The sequence below is a fragment of the Ovis aries genome, chromosome 5, assembly GCF_016772045.2.
Source record: "Ovis aries strain OAR_USU_Benz2616 breed Rambouillet chromosome 5, ARS-UI_Ramb_v3.0, whole genome shotgun sequence".
NCBI lineage: Eukaryota > Metazoa > Chordata > Mammalia > Artiodactyla > Bovidae > Ovis > Ovis aries.
This window is the reverse complement of record NC_056058.1, coordinates 24162034-24177614: the sequence shown is the minus strand read 5'-3', so window position 1 is coordinate 24177614 and position 15581 is coordinate 24162034. Positions and strand designations below refer to the sequence as shown.

The window sequence follows — 15581 nt, the reverse complement described above, 5'->3', positions numbered from 1 at the left end:
GTCTGCACGATACACAGCTGTGTACAATCAAATACTGAGTCATATCCCAACTAAAATAATGATTCATATCCCAGATACTTAAAATAATGATTCATATAAGATAATTATTTAAGGCTCTCGATTTGAAGCAGTTTTGGGATATGAATACTGTAGACATAATGAACTGCCATTTTACCACTCAGGCAAAGTTGTTATTCTGTTTACTGTTTTGTTGTTTCTTTGAATATGTTAAAAAAAAGTTTCCTAATCTGTATTATATTTCATAGCACTTTAATCTGCATATTTAAAAATTTTCTTGCTCTGTATCTTCTCATCTAAAACCATGATTTCCTGCTTCTGGTTAATTAAAATGCTGATGATGTACGGATAACCTCACCTAAGTCAGTTTTAAAATTTTTCACTTTTTAATGTGTATCTTAAAATGGAAGAAATTTTTCTTGATTTCATGAAGCTGTCCTCAAAGTCTGATTCATTGTGAACAGTTCAGAAATTGTGATTAGAAAAATTTATCAGGAATGAGGAGAGGGTTTGTTATTTCCTGAATGAGCTTATTTTTTAAGTCAGCTAGTAACTTTGCAGCTTGGGTATATACGAATCATAGAGTTGGTAGTATAAAATTTCCCATGTATTAGCAAATGATGTTTTTAATTATGATAAGCTATTCGCATTTTCAGATGAATAAATTTATCTGTTGCATATTTGAGGACCTCTAATTGACATTCTTCTCCCTAAATCTTAGCAAGAAAAGGAATGTTCCATGATGCATGGTTTTCAGTTATTTTTGTTGTTCTTCCCCATTTTCCCCCCTCCTCTTGAAATTAAGCCAACAGGGCAATTTTATATGTTGCTTTTATGAGTTATCTTTTAATCAGTCTGCTAGTGTTTTATCCAAAGGACAGTACTTTGCCAATTCATAGAACTTACTTAGCACATACACAGCTTGAAACGCATACATTCTGTTGCAGGTGGTTTGACATTGGCTGCCTGATCGTTGAAGACCCTGTGCATGGCATTCATCTGGAAGCATTTACACAAGCCACACCAGTACCCTTGGAGTTCGTGCAACAGGTTGGTTTGATCCTTTTTCATTATGCTCCAGAAAAGCTTGAAATATTGTCCTCAAAATAAGATTTTTATTGGAAATATGGTATATTCTTGATTTTTCTTCCCTCTTTTCCCTTTTAATCTTTTCTCTTTTTCAATTTTCTGTCCCTTTCACGTTGTTTCAGTACCTCCCTACTTTTATTTTCCAGCGGTCTTTGCAAAGGTAAATCTATTACATGGTTATTTGCTCTTTTCTTCATTGTTCTGCTTGTTTGTTTTTATGATTGTGTTCATTACCTTTGGGTTAGAAAAAAATTTACCTGTTCTGATTTTAGGTTAACCCTTCATATATTGTCTCATTTGTCTCACATTGTCCTTCTTCCTGGTTACTCTAGTTCCTTTTTCTTTGTCCTTATCTTCGTCTTTAATTTGTTCATCGGTAAAGACATGTGGAAACATATTTAGAAGCAAGTTTACAAACCTTGGATGAAAGGCAAATGTCTCTCCAGTCTGCTGAAAAATGTTTACTTATCCACATAGTTTCCAGAAGAATGTAAGCATTAAGCGATAATGAGTTTCATTCCATCTACATTTTTGTTACTTTTAATCCTTTCTTGAACAAAATGGAACATAAGAGTTATTTACATTGGACTCTTTATACTCATAAATGTCATGTCAAAACTCTCAAAAGTTATTTGGGACCTTAGGTTTTTGAGAATTCTCCTGGGGTTCTCCCCCAAGAGAAAGTATGTATGATGTATACACTCACATATAAATTTGGCTTATGTGTTTATGGAGCCCCTTCAAGCAACCTGTGACCTTCTTAGGGCTTTACATTTTAGATGGGAAATAAGAATTGATGCTTATAAAGTTTTGTTTCATAATACCATACCACTGATACCATAATTTTTACCACAATTTCTCTTTAAGAGTTGAAGAAAGCATTTTTATATACATGGTAATGTTAAATTCACTCCAATATGAGGGTCGTTAAAATATTGTAAACAAATGCTATGCCTACTGCTATACCAATAATTTAGAAAAATTACATACTGTTGTTGATTTTCTAGGAAAATATTCTTGAATTAACAATGGCAGTTTATAACTATTAGGTTGAACCGTACAAAATTGCTTTTTGAAGTTAACAGCTACATGTTGGCAGTTTGATGTGATTTAAGTTGACTATCTTAGTGAAGCCTTTTAATGCAAGAATTTCACCTAGCTCCCCCAAAATTGAGTTGTAAGATTAGCCTAGCAGGCTGCGGTTTATGGCATTGCACAGTCGGACACAACGGAAGCAATTTAGCACGCACACACACACACAGTGGTGTTGTAAGTGAGGTATAAAAGATATTCAAAGAATAGATGACTGATGCATCTGATACACAGAGGTAGAAGTTTTCCAGTTTATTCTGTGAGTCTGGCTTGTAACCTAACCAAAAACAGTAATACAGTATCACTTAAGAACTAATTGGTAAAATTAATAAAATTTAGAAACAGAACAGTAAGAAGGGTTTTGAAACCAGTTCCTCTGTGTGTGTGAGGAGGTGAGGTAGTTCTTCCCACACCACCAAGCTGTTATCCAATACCTGCTGGATATCCTATAATCCAACCCAATTCTGACACTGTCTACCTATAAAGAGTGTTGGATCCCACACATTAAGGGGTCAGTACAAGTCCAGATCTCATAAGTGGTAGCATATGATCTCATGTACATGTTAAAAAAAGAGAAAGATACAAATGAACTCATTTAGAAAACAGAAATAGACTCACAGACATGAAAAATAAATTTATGGTTGCCAAAAGGGAAGGCGTTGGGGGCAGGGATGAACTAGGAGTTTGGGGTTAGTAGCTGTACACGACTGTGTATAGAATAGATAACGATATAGACTGCGCAGTACAGGAGACTACTCGGTGTCTTGTAACCTATAGTGAAAGTGAATCTGGAAAATAACATATACATAGGTACATATAATTGGACTACTTCACTGTATACCTGAAACTAATACAACATTGTAAATCAACAACGCCTCAATTAGAAAACAAGCAGGAGTGCTTTCAGAAGTAAGATATGGCTTCACCCTTTCAAACATATGGTATAATGCTCTGAGTCTTTTTCCCCCCCCCCCTTTTTTCCTTCATTCGTACTCAAATTTTTCTACCTTTCGAAGTGACTTAGGTTCAGCCTCTGGGCCAGTCTAGATTACAGACAGCAGTACTTAGTCTGGCAAGTTCCTCCCCCTCATCCGCTTCTCAAACAAGGTAAAGTTACAGGGGTGCAGAGTGGGTGGGCTGTCTTCACCACCAGGCCATATAGTGGCAATCACTGTCAGCCCTGGTTTTGCTCGATGGAGTGAGGGTTCATCCAGGCCCTTAGGAACTGTAACAAAGATTAAGACACACATTTACAGTTTCTGGCTTAGAAAGCATCTCTGTTTCTTGCACTTGCCACTTTGGTCATCTCACTGCTACCTCAGAGGGAGAGAAAGGTTGAGGTGATCTGAGAAAGAAAGAAAAAAAGTTCTTATCGCAGTGTCCTCTGCCCTTGGTAAGAACTGCCTGATCACACTAGCACCCTCCGCCACCTCCTCCCTCCCGGAACAACGCTGGACTCTACCCTGTGCAGACCCTCCTCTAGCTCTTCTTGTCTTGCAGGCCAGCCTCTCTCACCTTTCTCTCCCCATTTAGACAACTAGGGTTTCGGTTACCTGTTCAGTTCTCTATCAGACTCTCTCTGAGGGGCTGCCTTTACCCACTGGACATTATGGGCTGTACAAGTGTTTTCCTTATTCTGAAGAAATGGGGCTCAGCCATCCAAATTGGTGCACTGTCTTCTGTTCCAGTTCTCTTACAACACTCTGAACACTTGCCTCTACCACTGGGTGAGAAAAGCCTGGCCTGGAGTCAGCAAAGTCACCCAGGTCTACCCGATAACTTGCCAGATAAATGTTCAGGGCTGGGAACATGTTCCCGGGAAGCTGCCACACAGCCATCTGCAGTCTCTGTCCTTTTTTGCTGGCAGACAGAACAGTTCTTCTTGGCATTTTGTGCATCAAAATGCACAAAAAGAAGAGTGTGTCTAGGTTAAGCCAGTCTCACATTGCTGCACTAACCCCGTATCCACTTACTTCTTGGATGCAGGTGGCTGTCTCAGGAGAGCACAGGGGGATATCTGCCTGTGATTCCATTCACCTTCCAAGCCTGGAAAGGAGTTCTTCTGATGGGCATCAACATGTCCTACTTTAATGCATCCCTCTAATTCCCACAGATTTCCACAGGGCTATGTGGCCCATATGGACATCCCTTTTATAGGCCAGGTTGCCACTGCCCTCCTGTCTGACCATATGGCCAGGCCATTGGCCACTGCCCATGAGTCAGTAAAAGTCAAAGATAAGGGATAGCACCATTCAGTTCTTCCATCACTGCTGGGAAAACAGCATGCATTTCAACCTTACTGATCCAACTGATTTGTTTTTAACTTCCCCAGTCAGAGTGGTGGACTTCCAAATAGGATGTCATCTATTCACCCTGGAGCTGCCATCCGTAATCCCAGCAGCTCTTGGTTGTTCACTTTACAGCTGTTCATAGTGTGCTGTCTACCTGGCAGTTGGTTCCAGCAGGTCCTCTGTTGATTCCAAAGTCTGTCCTAGAGGAACAGCGACACTGGAGCTGTGAGTGTTTCCTCCTCATATTCCCCAGAGAGCATGCTTCTTTATAAACCATTTCCATGTTATTACGGAACACTTCTAGGCACTGCCTTCCCTATATGGGTGTTTCTGCATCATCCCAGATGTTATGGGTATTTCAGATTTCAAGATCACTTTATGTCCTTTAGTTTATGAGTAGCTTTAATTAATAATATCCTAGACTAGCAGTAAACACCCTTTAAGTAGAAACTCTCTCGTTTGAAGTCCAAGACGTCTTTGCTGGGAGGCACTCAGATTTTTGCCATAAGCCTCAGTCTGCCCTTCACATAGGACTATGGCACAGAGAATTTTGTCCCTACCAGCACTGCAGCTTCTATTCTACGCTGCGGGCTCAGACAATATCACTGGTTCCGAATAGCATGTTCAGTTGAAAATGCTTGAAGCGTGGTTTTCCATCCCTTCTGTTTTACAACAATAGCTAGAGAGGAACCATTCTCCAATGAGAGAGAGTCTCCATCCTCAAAGTACAATCCGGTTAAAAAGAGACAAAACACAGTCACTTAACAAAACCTGCTCAAACACCAATTCTACAAACTTACACATATTGTGATTCCATCATCAGTTCTGTTCCTCACTGCACTGACCACTGAGACTTCATCAACAGGTTTGGTTTTGTAATACTAGATAGGGGACATGTTCCCCAGCCAGACATGATATCCGTCCAGCTGTGTAAGAGAGACCCAGCTTTGTTACACCTGCTTAAATATTCAACTTCATAATCACATCAGTGATTACATTTTTATTTTCAGTCTGATTGTAGCACATTTCAGACCTTCACCAGTGGACTTTGGTAACACAACTCAAGGGACTCCCGTGTCAAGTCCTGGAAACTTATGTTCTCCACTCTTGTACATACTGATTTCCTACTTAGTTATCCTGCACAATTTAGCTCTTTCACGTATAAGCACATTATGAAAGTGAAAGTGTTAGTCACTCAATTGTGTCTGACTCTTTGCAACCCCAGTGACTGTAGCCCACCAGGCTCCTCTGTCCATGAAATTCTCCGAGCAAGAATACTGGAGTGGTTGCCACTCCTGACCCAAGGATTATCAAATGCAGGTCTCCTGCATTGCAAGCAGATTCTTTACCATCTTTGCCACCAGGGATGTGCCACCATGACCTGAGAAACAGCCATATTATATGAGCAGGTGAATAGCTCGGTCATCACAGAGCTGGTTGCACATGGCCTGCATAGGAGGTATATTGGCTGCTTCATCTGGGTGTTCCACTTGACTTTTATAATGGCATGATGGACAGACCCCTCTCAGGGTAAATAAACCTTACAGTGCTTTTATCTAGTTGACCAGACTGGCTTTTCCTTCAGAAGTAGTCTCCTGTGTGTCTGGATCATATATAATTGTCTCTAATGGTTCCACAACAAACTGTGGGTCCTGCATTGTTACAAACATGCTATTCTGTTCTGCAGCATTAAAAACCAAAGACTAGCCCCTAAATTGGTTATTTTCACGATCTATTTTAGCAAAGGTTAACTATTACTGAATCCACAAAATGAGCTGGCTCCTCCACACTGTACCCCTGGTTTCATGAGTTTCCTGATTTTGACTCCCCTCCCTAGTGACTATCTGTTTAGTGACCAGAGGTCTTAAAGATCTTTCTGTTGTCCCTGGGCAACTTCTCCCTGGGGAGGAGATGACTTTTAGACAAGTGACCAAAGCTCAGACTAATCAAAATCTGAGCTTGGTCTGTTTTCCAAGGCCCAAACCAGCATTTTTTTCTTTTAGTTTAGCTGTTGTACATAATTGTAACCAAAGATTGAATAGTTACCTTTTTCAAAAAATTAGTTCTCATTTCGTTATGCATTCAGTGAGCCTGCTCCCCAGGAGTTGGATGCATCTCTACACTCCATTATCAACTTTTTTACCTTGAATAATTGATTGCTGCACAGCTGCTGCTCCATACCACCCAGAAATCAGGTTCCTCATCCCCCAGTCTTTCATCCTTTCTTCTCAAACCACACAGTTCTGTGAGCCAGGCTCATTCTTGAAAATACTACTTCGGATAGCAGTTATATAGGTTTTAAATCCAATTCTAATGTTTGGGAGGGTTTTATCCCCCACACTACCAAGCCATTCTAGAACATAGCTAAGTGTACTATAGTTCAGTATTGACATTGTCTACCAAGAGATAGCACCAGAAGCCGAGGGTTCTGTCTTATAAGACTGTCCCCAGTTCCCAGATGCCAGTAGCAAGCCTAGGCTATCACCTGGAATTCTCACTGGCATACTATATATAGACTGAGAGTTGCAGTTACCTCCTCCTTGCTAAGTCACTTCAGTTGTGTTCGACTCTGTGCAACCCCATAGACGGCAGCCCACCAGGTTCTCCGTCCCTGGGATTCTACAGGCAAGAACACTGGAGTGGGTTGCCATTTCCTTCTCCAACCTCCTCCTTAGGAAGTCCATTTACTCACTAAATCACCAATTTCTTCAAAAGAATATAACTCAGGAGCAGCCAGATGGAAGAGATGGATAGGACAAGGTATGGGATAAAGACATACAGTTTCTTAGCCATCTCTGACCCCCATTCTTCTCAAATCTTCACATGTTCACCAACCTGGAATCAGCAAATCCTCTGCTTTTGAGTTTTTATGGAGGCTTTATGACTGATTGAACCTCAAGCCTCTGTCCCCTCCCCAGAGGTTGGGTGGGATGCAGGTTGTGAACAGGAATGAAAGTTCCAACTCTTGTCACAGAGTTGGTTCCCTTGGCTACAAACTTCTGTCCTTAGGTTACCTGAGAGCTTTTCAAATATCCCCTCAACACAACAAAAGATAACCTTTGTATGGCCCTTATTGCTTAGAACGTCCAGGGCAGCTTGTTGTCAGAAACTGGGGACAAAGACCAAATATGCATTTCTTAAATTATAAGTCACAGAATCCCAAACATTATATTCTGACCAAGGATTTGTCCCAAATTGGCCAGTTGGTTCAAATGCCTGTGAATCAATTTATGAGGTGAATATATGAACAGATTAAGGGAGAAAAAGCATTTCTTTAGTTGGAATTTGCTAGAGGTAACAACCACGCTTGGAAATCAAAAGAAAGCTGGAGTAGCAGTACTCCTATCAGACACAATAGACTTTAAAATAAAAACTGTTACAAGAGACAAGGAGGGACGCTATATAATGGCCAAGGGATCAGTCCAAGAAAAAGATACAAGAGTTGTAAACATATATACACATAGCATAGGAGCACCTCAATATATAATGTAAATATTAACAGCCATAGAAAGAGAAATTGAAAAAAATAACAATAGTAGGGGGGATTTTTAACAACCCACTACTGGTTAGATCATCCAGATAGAAAATTAATAAACACATGCCTTAATTGACCCATTAGACCAGATAAACTTAATTGATATTTATAGGACATTCCATCTGAAAGTAGCAGAATATACATTCCTCTCAAAGTGCAAATGGGACATTTCTCCAGGATGGGTCACCTCTTGGGTCACAAATCAAGCATCCGTAAATTTAAGGAAATTGAAACCATAGCAGACATCTTTTCTAATCACAGCACTATGAGGTTAGAAATTAGGTAAGGGGGAAAAAACTATAAAAAAGCACAGACACAGAAGGATTAACAGTGTTACTAAATAACCAGTGTATCACTGAGGAAATTAAAAAGTGCTAGAGAAATGACAGCAAAACCACAATCCAAAGCCTGTGGGATTCTGCAAAAACAGTTCTGAGAAGTTTATAGCAATACAGTCTTACCTCAAGAAATAAGAAAAACCTCAAATAAACAACCTAACCTTACACCTGAAGGGACTAGATAAAGAAGGAGAAACAGAACACAAAGTTAGCTGACAAAAGAAATCATAAAGATCAGAGCAGAAATGGAGACAAAGAAAGCAATAGGAAAGATCAATGAAGCCATAAGCCAGTTCTTTGAAAAAATAAACAAAATTGACACAGCTTTAGCCGTCAAGAAAAAGGACTCAAATCCATCAAATTATAAATGAAAAAGCGGAAGTTTACAACTGACACAGCAGAAATAAAAAGATCATGAGAGACTGCTATAAGCCACTGTATGCCAATAAAATGGATAACCCAGAAGAAGCAGGCAAGTTCTTAGAAAGGTACAACCTTTATAGACTGAACCAGGAAGAAGTAGAAGATACAACCAGTTCAGTCACAAGTACTAAAATTGAAACTATGATTTTAAATCTTCCAATAATAATTAAAAAACAACTTCAGAACCGGATGGCTTCACAGGCAAATTCTATCAAACATTTAGAGAAGAGTTATCACTCATCTTTCTTAAAATCTTCCAAAAAATCCCAGGGGAAGGAACACTCAGACATGTTCTGTGAGGCTACCATTACCCTGATACCAAAACCAGAAAAAAATATCACAAAAAAAGAAAATTACAAACCAGTATCACTGATGAACATACACACAAAACTCCTTGACAAAATACTAGCAAACTGAATCCAGCAATACCTTAACAGGATCATAGACCATGATCAAGTGGGATTTATCCCAGGGATGCAAGAATTGTTCAGTATCTGCAAACTAACCAGTGTGATACACTATATTAACAAATTGAAGAATAAAAACCATACGATCATGTCAGTAGATGCAGAAAAAGCTTTTGACAAAGTTCAATACCCATTTATGATAGAAACTCTCCAGAAAGTGAGCACAGAGAGCACCTACCCCAACATAATGAAGGCTATATATGATAAACGCACAGCAGTCATTCTCAGTGGTAAAAAATGGAAAGCATTTCCTCTAAAGTCAGGAACGAGACAAGTATGTCCACTCAGCACTTTTAGTCAACTACATTTTGGAATTCCTAGCCACTGAAACCAGAGACGATAAAAGAAATAAATCCAAACTGGAAAAGAGTAAAACTGTCACAGTTTGCAGATGACATGATACTATATATAGAATATCCTAAAGATGCTATCAGAAAACTGCTAGAGCTTATCCATGAATTCAGTCAAAATATAGGATACAAAATTAATACATAGAAATCTGTTGCATTCCTATACATTAGCAATGAAATATCAGAGAAATCAAGGAAACAATCCCAGTTACCATCGAATCAAAAAGAATACCTAGGAATAAACCTGCCTAAGGAGACAGAGACTTATACTCTGTTCTTCAATCAATATCTTAGAGTTCTCAAAGACGACACAAACAGATGCAGAGATATACCATGTTCTTAGATCGGAAGAATCAATGTTGTGAAAATGGCTGTGGTACCCAAAACAGTCTACAGATTCAGTGCAATACATATCAGATTATCAATGGCATTTTTCACAGAATTAGAACAAAGAATTTTACAATTTGTATGGAAACACAAAAGACCACAAATAACCAAAGCAATCTTGAGAAAATAAAATCAACTGGAGGAATTGGGCTCCCTGACTTCATAGTAATCAAAACAGTATGGTATTGGCACAAAAACAGACACACAGGTCAGTGGAACAGGATAGACAGCGCAGAGATACACACACACACCTATGGTTACCTAAGCTATGACAAAGGAGGCAAGAATATAAAATGGAGAAAGGACATCTTCAGTAAGTGGTGGTGGGAAAACTGGACAATGGCATGTGAAAGAACAAAGTTAGAATATGCCCTAACACCTTACACAAAAGTCAGCTCAAAATGGATTAAAGACCTAAAGGTGAGACTGGACACTATAAAACTCTTAGAGGAAAACATAGGCAGAAGAGTCTGTGACATAAATCGCAGCGGTATCTTTTTGGATCCACCTTCTAGAGTAATGAAAATAAACAAATGGAACCTAATGAAACTTAAAAGCTTTTGCACTGCAAAGGAAATCATAAATAGGATGAAAAAACAATCCTCAGAATAGGAGAAAATATTTACAAATGACAAACTGACAAGGGATTAATCTCCAAAATAAACAAACAGCTTTTGAAGCTCAGTATCAAAGAAAACAACCCAGTCAAAAAGGGACAGAAGACCTAAATAGACATTTCTCCAAAGAAGACGTACAGATGGCCAACAGGCACCACAACTGTTGAGCCTGTGCTCTAGAGCCCGGGAACTGCAAATGTGCCGAGGCTGCTGAAGCCCGCGCACCCTAGAGCCCGTGCTCCACAGCAAGAGAAGTCACTGCAAAGAGAAGCCTGCACATGCCACTACGGAAAAGCCTCCGCACCAGCGAAGGCCCAGCACAGCCCCAAAGAAACATCTTTAAAATTTTTTAAAGATCTAGATTGTATTTTAACCCTGAGTTTAGTGTGTTAGTGTGGGCATTTTAAATCAAGTACATGCGTGCAATTTTTTTTTTTTTGCTGCCTTATAATTTCATACATTTGGCAGCATAGCTGTGTTTCTCATGGTTTGTCATAATCTCTACTAAAAGTAACTTGAGGGACTTTGGAATGTCACTTAGAGATAGTTCCAGTGATTTTATTTTTAATGTATTAACAAAATCTCAATTTCTTTTTTCTTGAGGCTCAAAGTCTGACTCCCCAGGACTACAATCTGAGGTGGTCTGGCCTCTTGGTGACAGTGGGTGAAGTCCTGGAGAAGAGTTTACTCAATGTCAGCCGGACTGATTGGCATATGGCTTTCACTGGCATGTCTCGTCGGCAGATGATCTACAGCGCGGCCAAAGCGATAGCGGGCATGTATAAACAGCGCCTGCCCCCCAGGACCGTGTGAGAAGCCTGGCCCTGGGCTACTGACACTTGCTCACTTGGAGCTACTGGTAGAGAAGAGACAGACCCTTAAACTGGACAACTTTGGTCAGTCCAGCTGTTCTGATCATTTCCTGTAGGCTGCAGTTTTTCTTTTCTAGAAAGGTGTGGTATCATTCCAGTAGATGAAAAGAAACATGTCCTTTTTATGATTATATAATTTCACGTACCATAGTTCTCAAAAAATGCATAAATATTTTTATAGGACAGTTTGATATACCAGATTTATAAGGTGCAAATTCATGTGCTGAGGTATTTAACTTAATGATGTGTACTTGATTATTATTTTGTTTTTTAAGAAATAGTTGACTAAAGAACATATTTACTGAATATTGTTTAAAGGCATTGTTTCTTTTAATTCATGATTAATATCTTCCCTGCCAGTCTTTGAAGCTTTTTGTGTGTGCATGTGATCAGGTCTGATGCTAAGCTGTGGGCTCACCAACAGACTGTAAGACACCTACTTGGAGGGAGATGGTGCACTTTTCTATGCATATTTTTAACATGGGCCCCAATAGCAGAATTGATATTTTCTTTTTGGTTATCATACTATACACATATGGTCTGAAAAAAATTTTTTTTTTCAAGTAAGTTTCAGCATTTCACATTCATACTATATGCTAAACATTGGGATGATACATTTGATTTTTTCATTGATCTGTGACAACTAAGTGGCAAAGGATTCCAGTCTATTTAAATTAGAAGCATTGGGTATTTTTTGCATAATACTCTTCAGCACTTCCAAGTAAAGTCTTGACAGCAGCCATTATTTCTGCTTTAACTTATTTCTCCAGCTGTAATGGATACATTTTTGAGAGGAAGTTATTGTTTATGAGATTATACGACTTACTTTAAGGATACTTCTTATTTAGTTTGCCTTAAACACTGCTTTTCTAACTTTGTGCCCTTCTGCCTTTACTTTTTATGCAAGTTTTCAAAGAAACGATTTTATAGTGAACCTGGTTTATTCAGTGTATTACGTTTGTATTTAACGAAAGCTCCCCCCCCCCCCCAAATAATATATTTTACCAATTTGGGATTTATACAAATCAAAAATAAATACTTTGTCATATACTTTTGAACTCTATATATGAAAGTTTAAATAACTTTTGAAGATTGTTTCTTATATAAATGTAATTTAAATTTTATTTACTCTTCTATATAATTCTTTAGAGGTAAAAAAAAAATTAGCACAATCTTATAAAATCTTTTAAGGTGTTGAAGCTGTTATCCTGTACTGTCGTTATGTGTCGTTTGCTTTGTTTTAATATCATTTCAAGTACTTATTTGACTTCTGTTTTTTTTAACCTGAGGGTAATAAGATTACCTATTAATTTCCCACCTATGTTATGTGTTAATTTCCATGCCCTATATAATGACTGTTGAGTGCAATTCAGATATCTGTGTCATTAAAATTAATGAGAGAGAAGAAAGATGCGGCCAGTTGCTATAGCATAACAGGAACAGAATACTTATTTTCCCTTTTTACTGGTGTTTATGGAACACTTCATCTGTGTTTTCTCCATCTTCCATGATTAAGGGAAGCCTTTCTCTAACATTTATTTTAAAAAGCTGCCCTTAATCATGGTGTCAGACTAACGACACATCACTGTTAGGCATGAAGGAACATATGTCCATACTTCGTATTTCTGCTTTTTTCCCTTCTATTATAGGGAAATTTTACAGATCCTAAAAATAATCCGAGTTTTCCTTTGATCTTACCAAATGTCAGATATCTTAATTGATGTTTTTGGGGATTGTTTTCATAAAATAACTAACATTGACATCCCATTAAAGGAGAGTCTTCAGGTCATCAGATAGCAATGCGAGTTATCCTGTGGTTTGGGTGCAGCTGATTTCCCGGTAGATGGTAATTTGCACCTTCTGCTCTTTGTGAGTGGGTAAGGACTAGGGAAGGGCAGATGGAAAAGATGAATACATAACCTCATCCTGGCCACTTATTCCTTTTTTGGCCCAGAGTTACCTTTGAAAGGCTGATGCTCATCACCTATTCCACACAGTCAACTTTCCCAGCTTCTTGTTTATTTTTTCATGTTTGGATTTCCTTGTCGTACAAGGTACAAGAAAAGTAATCTCTCACACACCACGGCATCCTGGGCCAGGCAGCCTTTTACTGTTGGTAACAGCACAAGACATGCTGCTCATCAGCCTAAGGCCCCAGATCCCTTCACCAGTTATCCAGCCATCCTGTTCTGTTCCTGCTTGCTTCCTCATAACTCCCCCAGTAGCATTTTTCAGGGTGAGTTGAGCTGAGACTGTTTCTTTCATTTTACCCTCAAGCATGTTGGGACTACTTATCTTTAACACAGTTCTTTGCCACTACTGTTTTGGTCATGTTTGTGTGTGTGTGTGTGTGTTTTGTTTTTTTCTTTTGAAGTGCTCCCAGAACTACTTACTGAATTTGAGAAGTTTGTATACTTTTTAGTTAAGAAGTGTGAAAGAAAATAGGAAAAAAATGCAGGACGAGTAATTTTACATCAACCTCAATTGACAGAAGGTACTCAGATTACTCATATTAATAGCATCTTGTTACTAAGTATATTGGGTAACCTAGAGCTGGGCCCCAGATTCTGAGTAGAAAAGATTGAGCCAGTATCAGTAGTTTTCTCCTCTGACTCTCTTATTATTACTTCCCCTTTCTATGTGCTTTCTCTCAAAGATTAATGAGGTAGAAAATTGAGATGAATGGATATAGACAAAATGGTAGTATGATAGTAAATATAAGTAGATAACAGATGAAAGTGTATTGTATACATTAATTCAAAATCATGCAAGTTACTAATACACTCAGGGCCAGCCAAATTAGTTTAAGATGCTGTTGAAATTTACTTTGTTTCTTGCCTAGAAAAATTTTTAAACAGGAATTTGTGTTCTGTGAAGCCAAACTGGTAACATTCTATGTTCTAAAAGATGTTGGGTTATACATAAATTGAGAAACTTGGATTTTTACTCCCAGAATACGGAGAATAAGCTCTGGGAGTTGGTAATGGACAGGGAAGCCTGGCATGCTGCAGTCCATGAGGTCACAAAGAGTCGGACATGACTGAGCGACTGAACTGAACTGATGCAGGATAATGTATTGGATAAAGCCAATTTTGTACATATGTAAATATGTCATAAATAAATAATACCTCAACTTATATCCCAAGTGATTTTTCAAATGTTAATCATATTCATGTTATATTAGAAGTGCCCATTTTCCTTTTTGTCTCAACTTGCTACTGGCTGCCAAGAATTACGGAATAGCAACTTTGCCCATCTTTCAAGTGGAATGGTAACATTCAAATACAGCTGACCCTTGAACAATGAAGGCTTTGGGGAGCTGACCCCTAAACATACAAGTCCACATCAAGTCCACATACTTTATAGTTAGCTCTCCATAGCCATAATTCCACATCAGAGATCAACCAACCACTGATTGTGTAGTACTGTTCTGCATATTTATTGAAAAAACTGTGTATAAGTGGACCTGCACAGTGCAAACCCATGTTGTTCAAGGGACAACTGTGTGCCAGAGTTTCTAACTTCAAGGTTAAAGAAATCAGGATATTTGGGGGAAAAGGATACATTGGAGGTAGAAGGCAAGAAGTTAAGGCTGTTTTCATGAGGAACCCTCTCTGGTCATGAGTTTAATTTACCCGTGACCTCCAGGAGTATCCTCCTTAAAAAAAAAAAAAAAAAAAAAGTTTATTTCTTACTCTGTTTGCTATTCTGAGTCTTGGATCCCAAGATAAGAGATTTTTCTTTTGTTTTGGTGGGGAGGGGGTACATGCCAAACACAATAGGATATTGATTTGAGGGCTTTGTTTATTTGCCAAAAGGCAAACTCCGGGGCTTCCCTGGTAGCTCAGCTGGTAAAGAATCTGCCTGCAGTGCAAGAAACTCCAGTTCAATTCCTGGGTCAGGAAGATCCCCTGGAGAAGGGAACAGCTACCCACTCCAGTATTCCTGGGCTTCCCTGGTGGCTCAGCTGGTAAAGAATCTGCCTGCAGTGTGGGAGACTTGGGTTCAATCCCTGGGGTGGGAAGATCTCCTGGAGAAGGGGATGGCTACACACTCCAGCATTCTGGCATGGAGAATTCCATGGACTGTATAGTCCATGAGG

At 38.9% G+C, this 15581-nt stretch overlaps 1 protein-coding gene across 1 annotated transcript in view; it reads left to right on the top strand.

Annotated features, from left to right (window-relative positions):
* Positions 1–14616, top strand: part of PRRC1 (proline rich coiled-coil 1) — a 46255-nt gene extending 31639 nt beyond the window's left edge. The window contains exons 8-9 of the mRNA XM_004008657.5: positions 966–1068; positions 11211–14616. Of these exons, the coding sequence (XP_004008706.1) occupies positions 966–1068; positions 11211–11420 (313 nt within the window). The 3' untranslated portion in view covers positions 11421–14616. The remainder of the gene's footprint in view (positions 1–965; positions 1069–11210) is intronic.
* Positions 14617–15581: the final 965 nt, after the last annotated feature.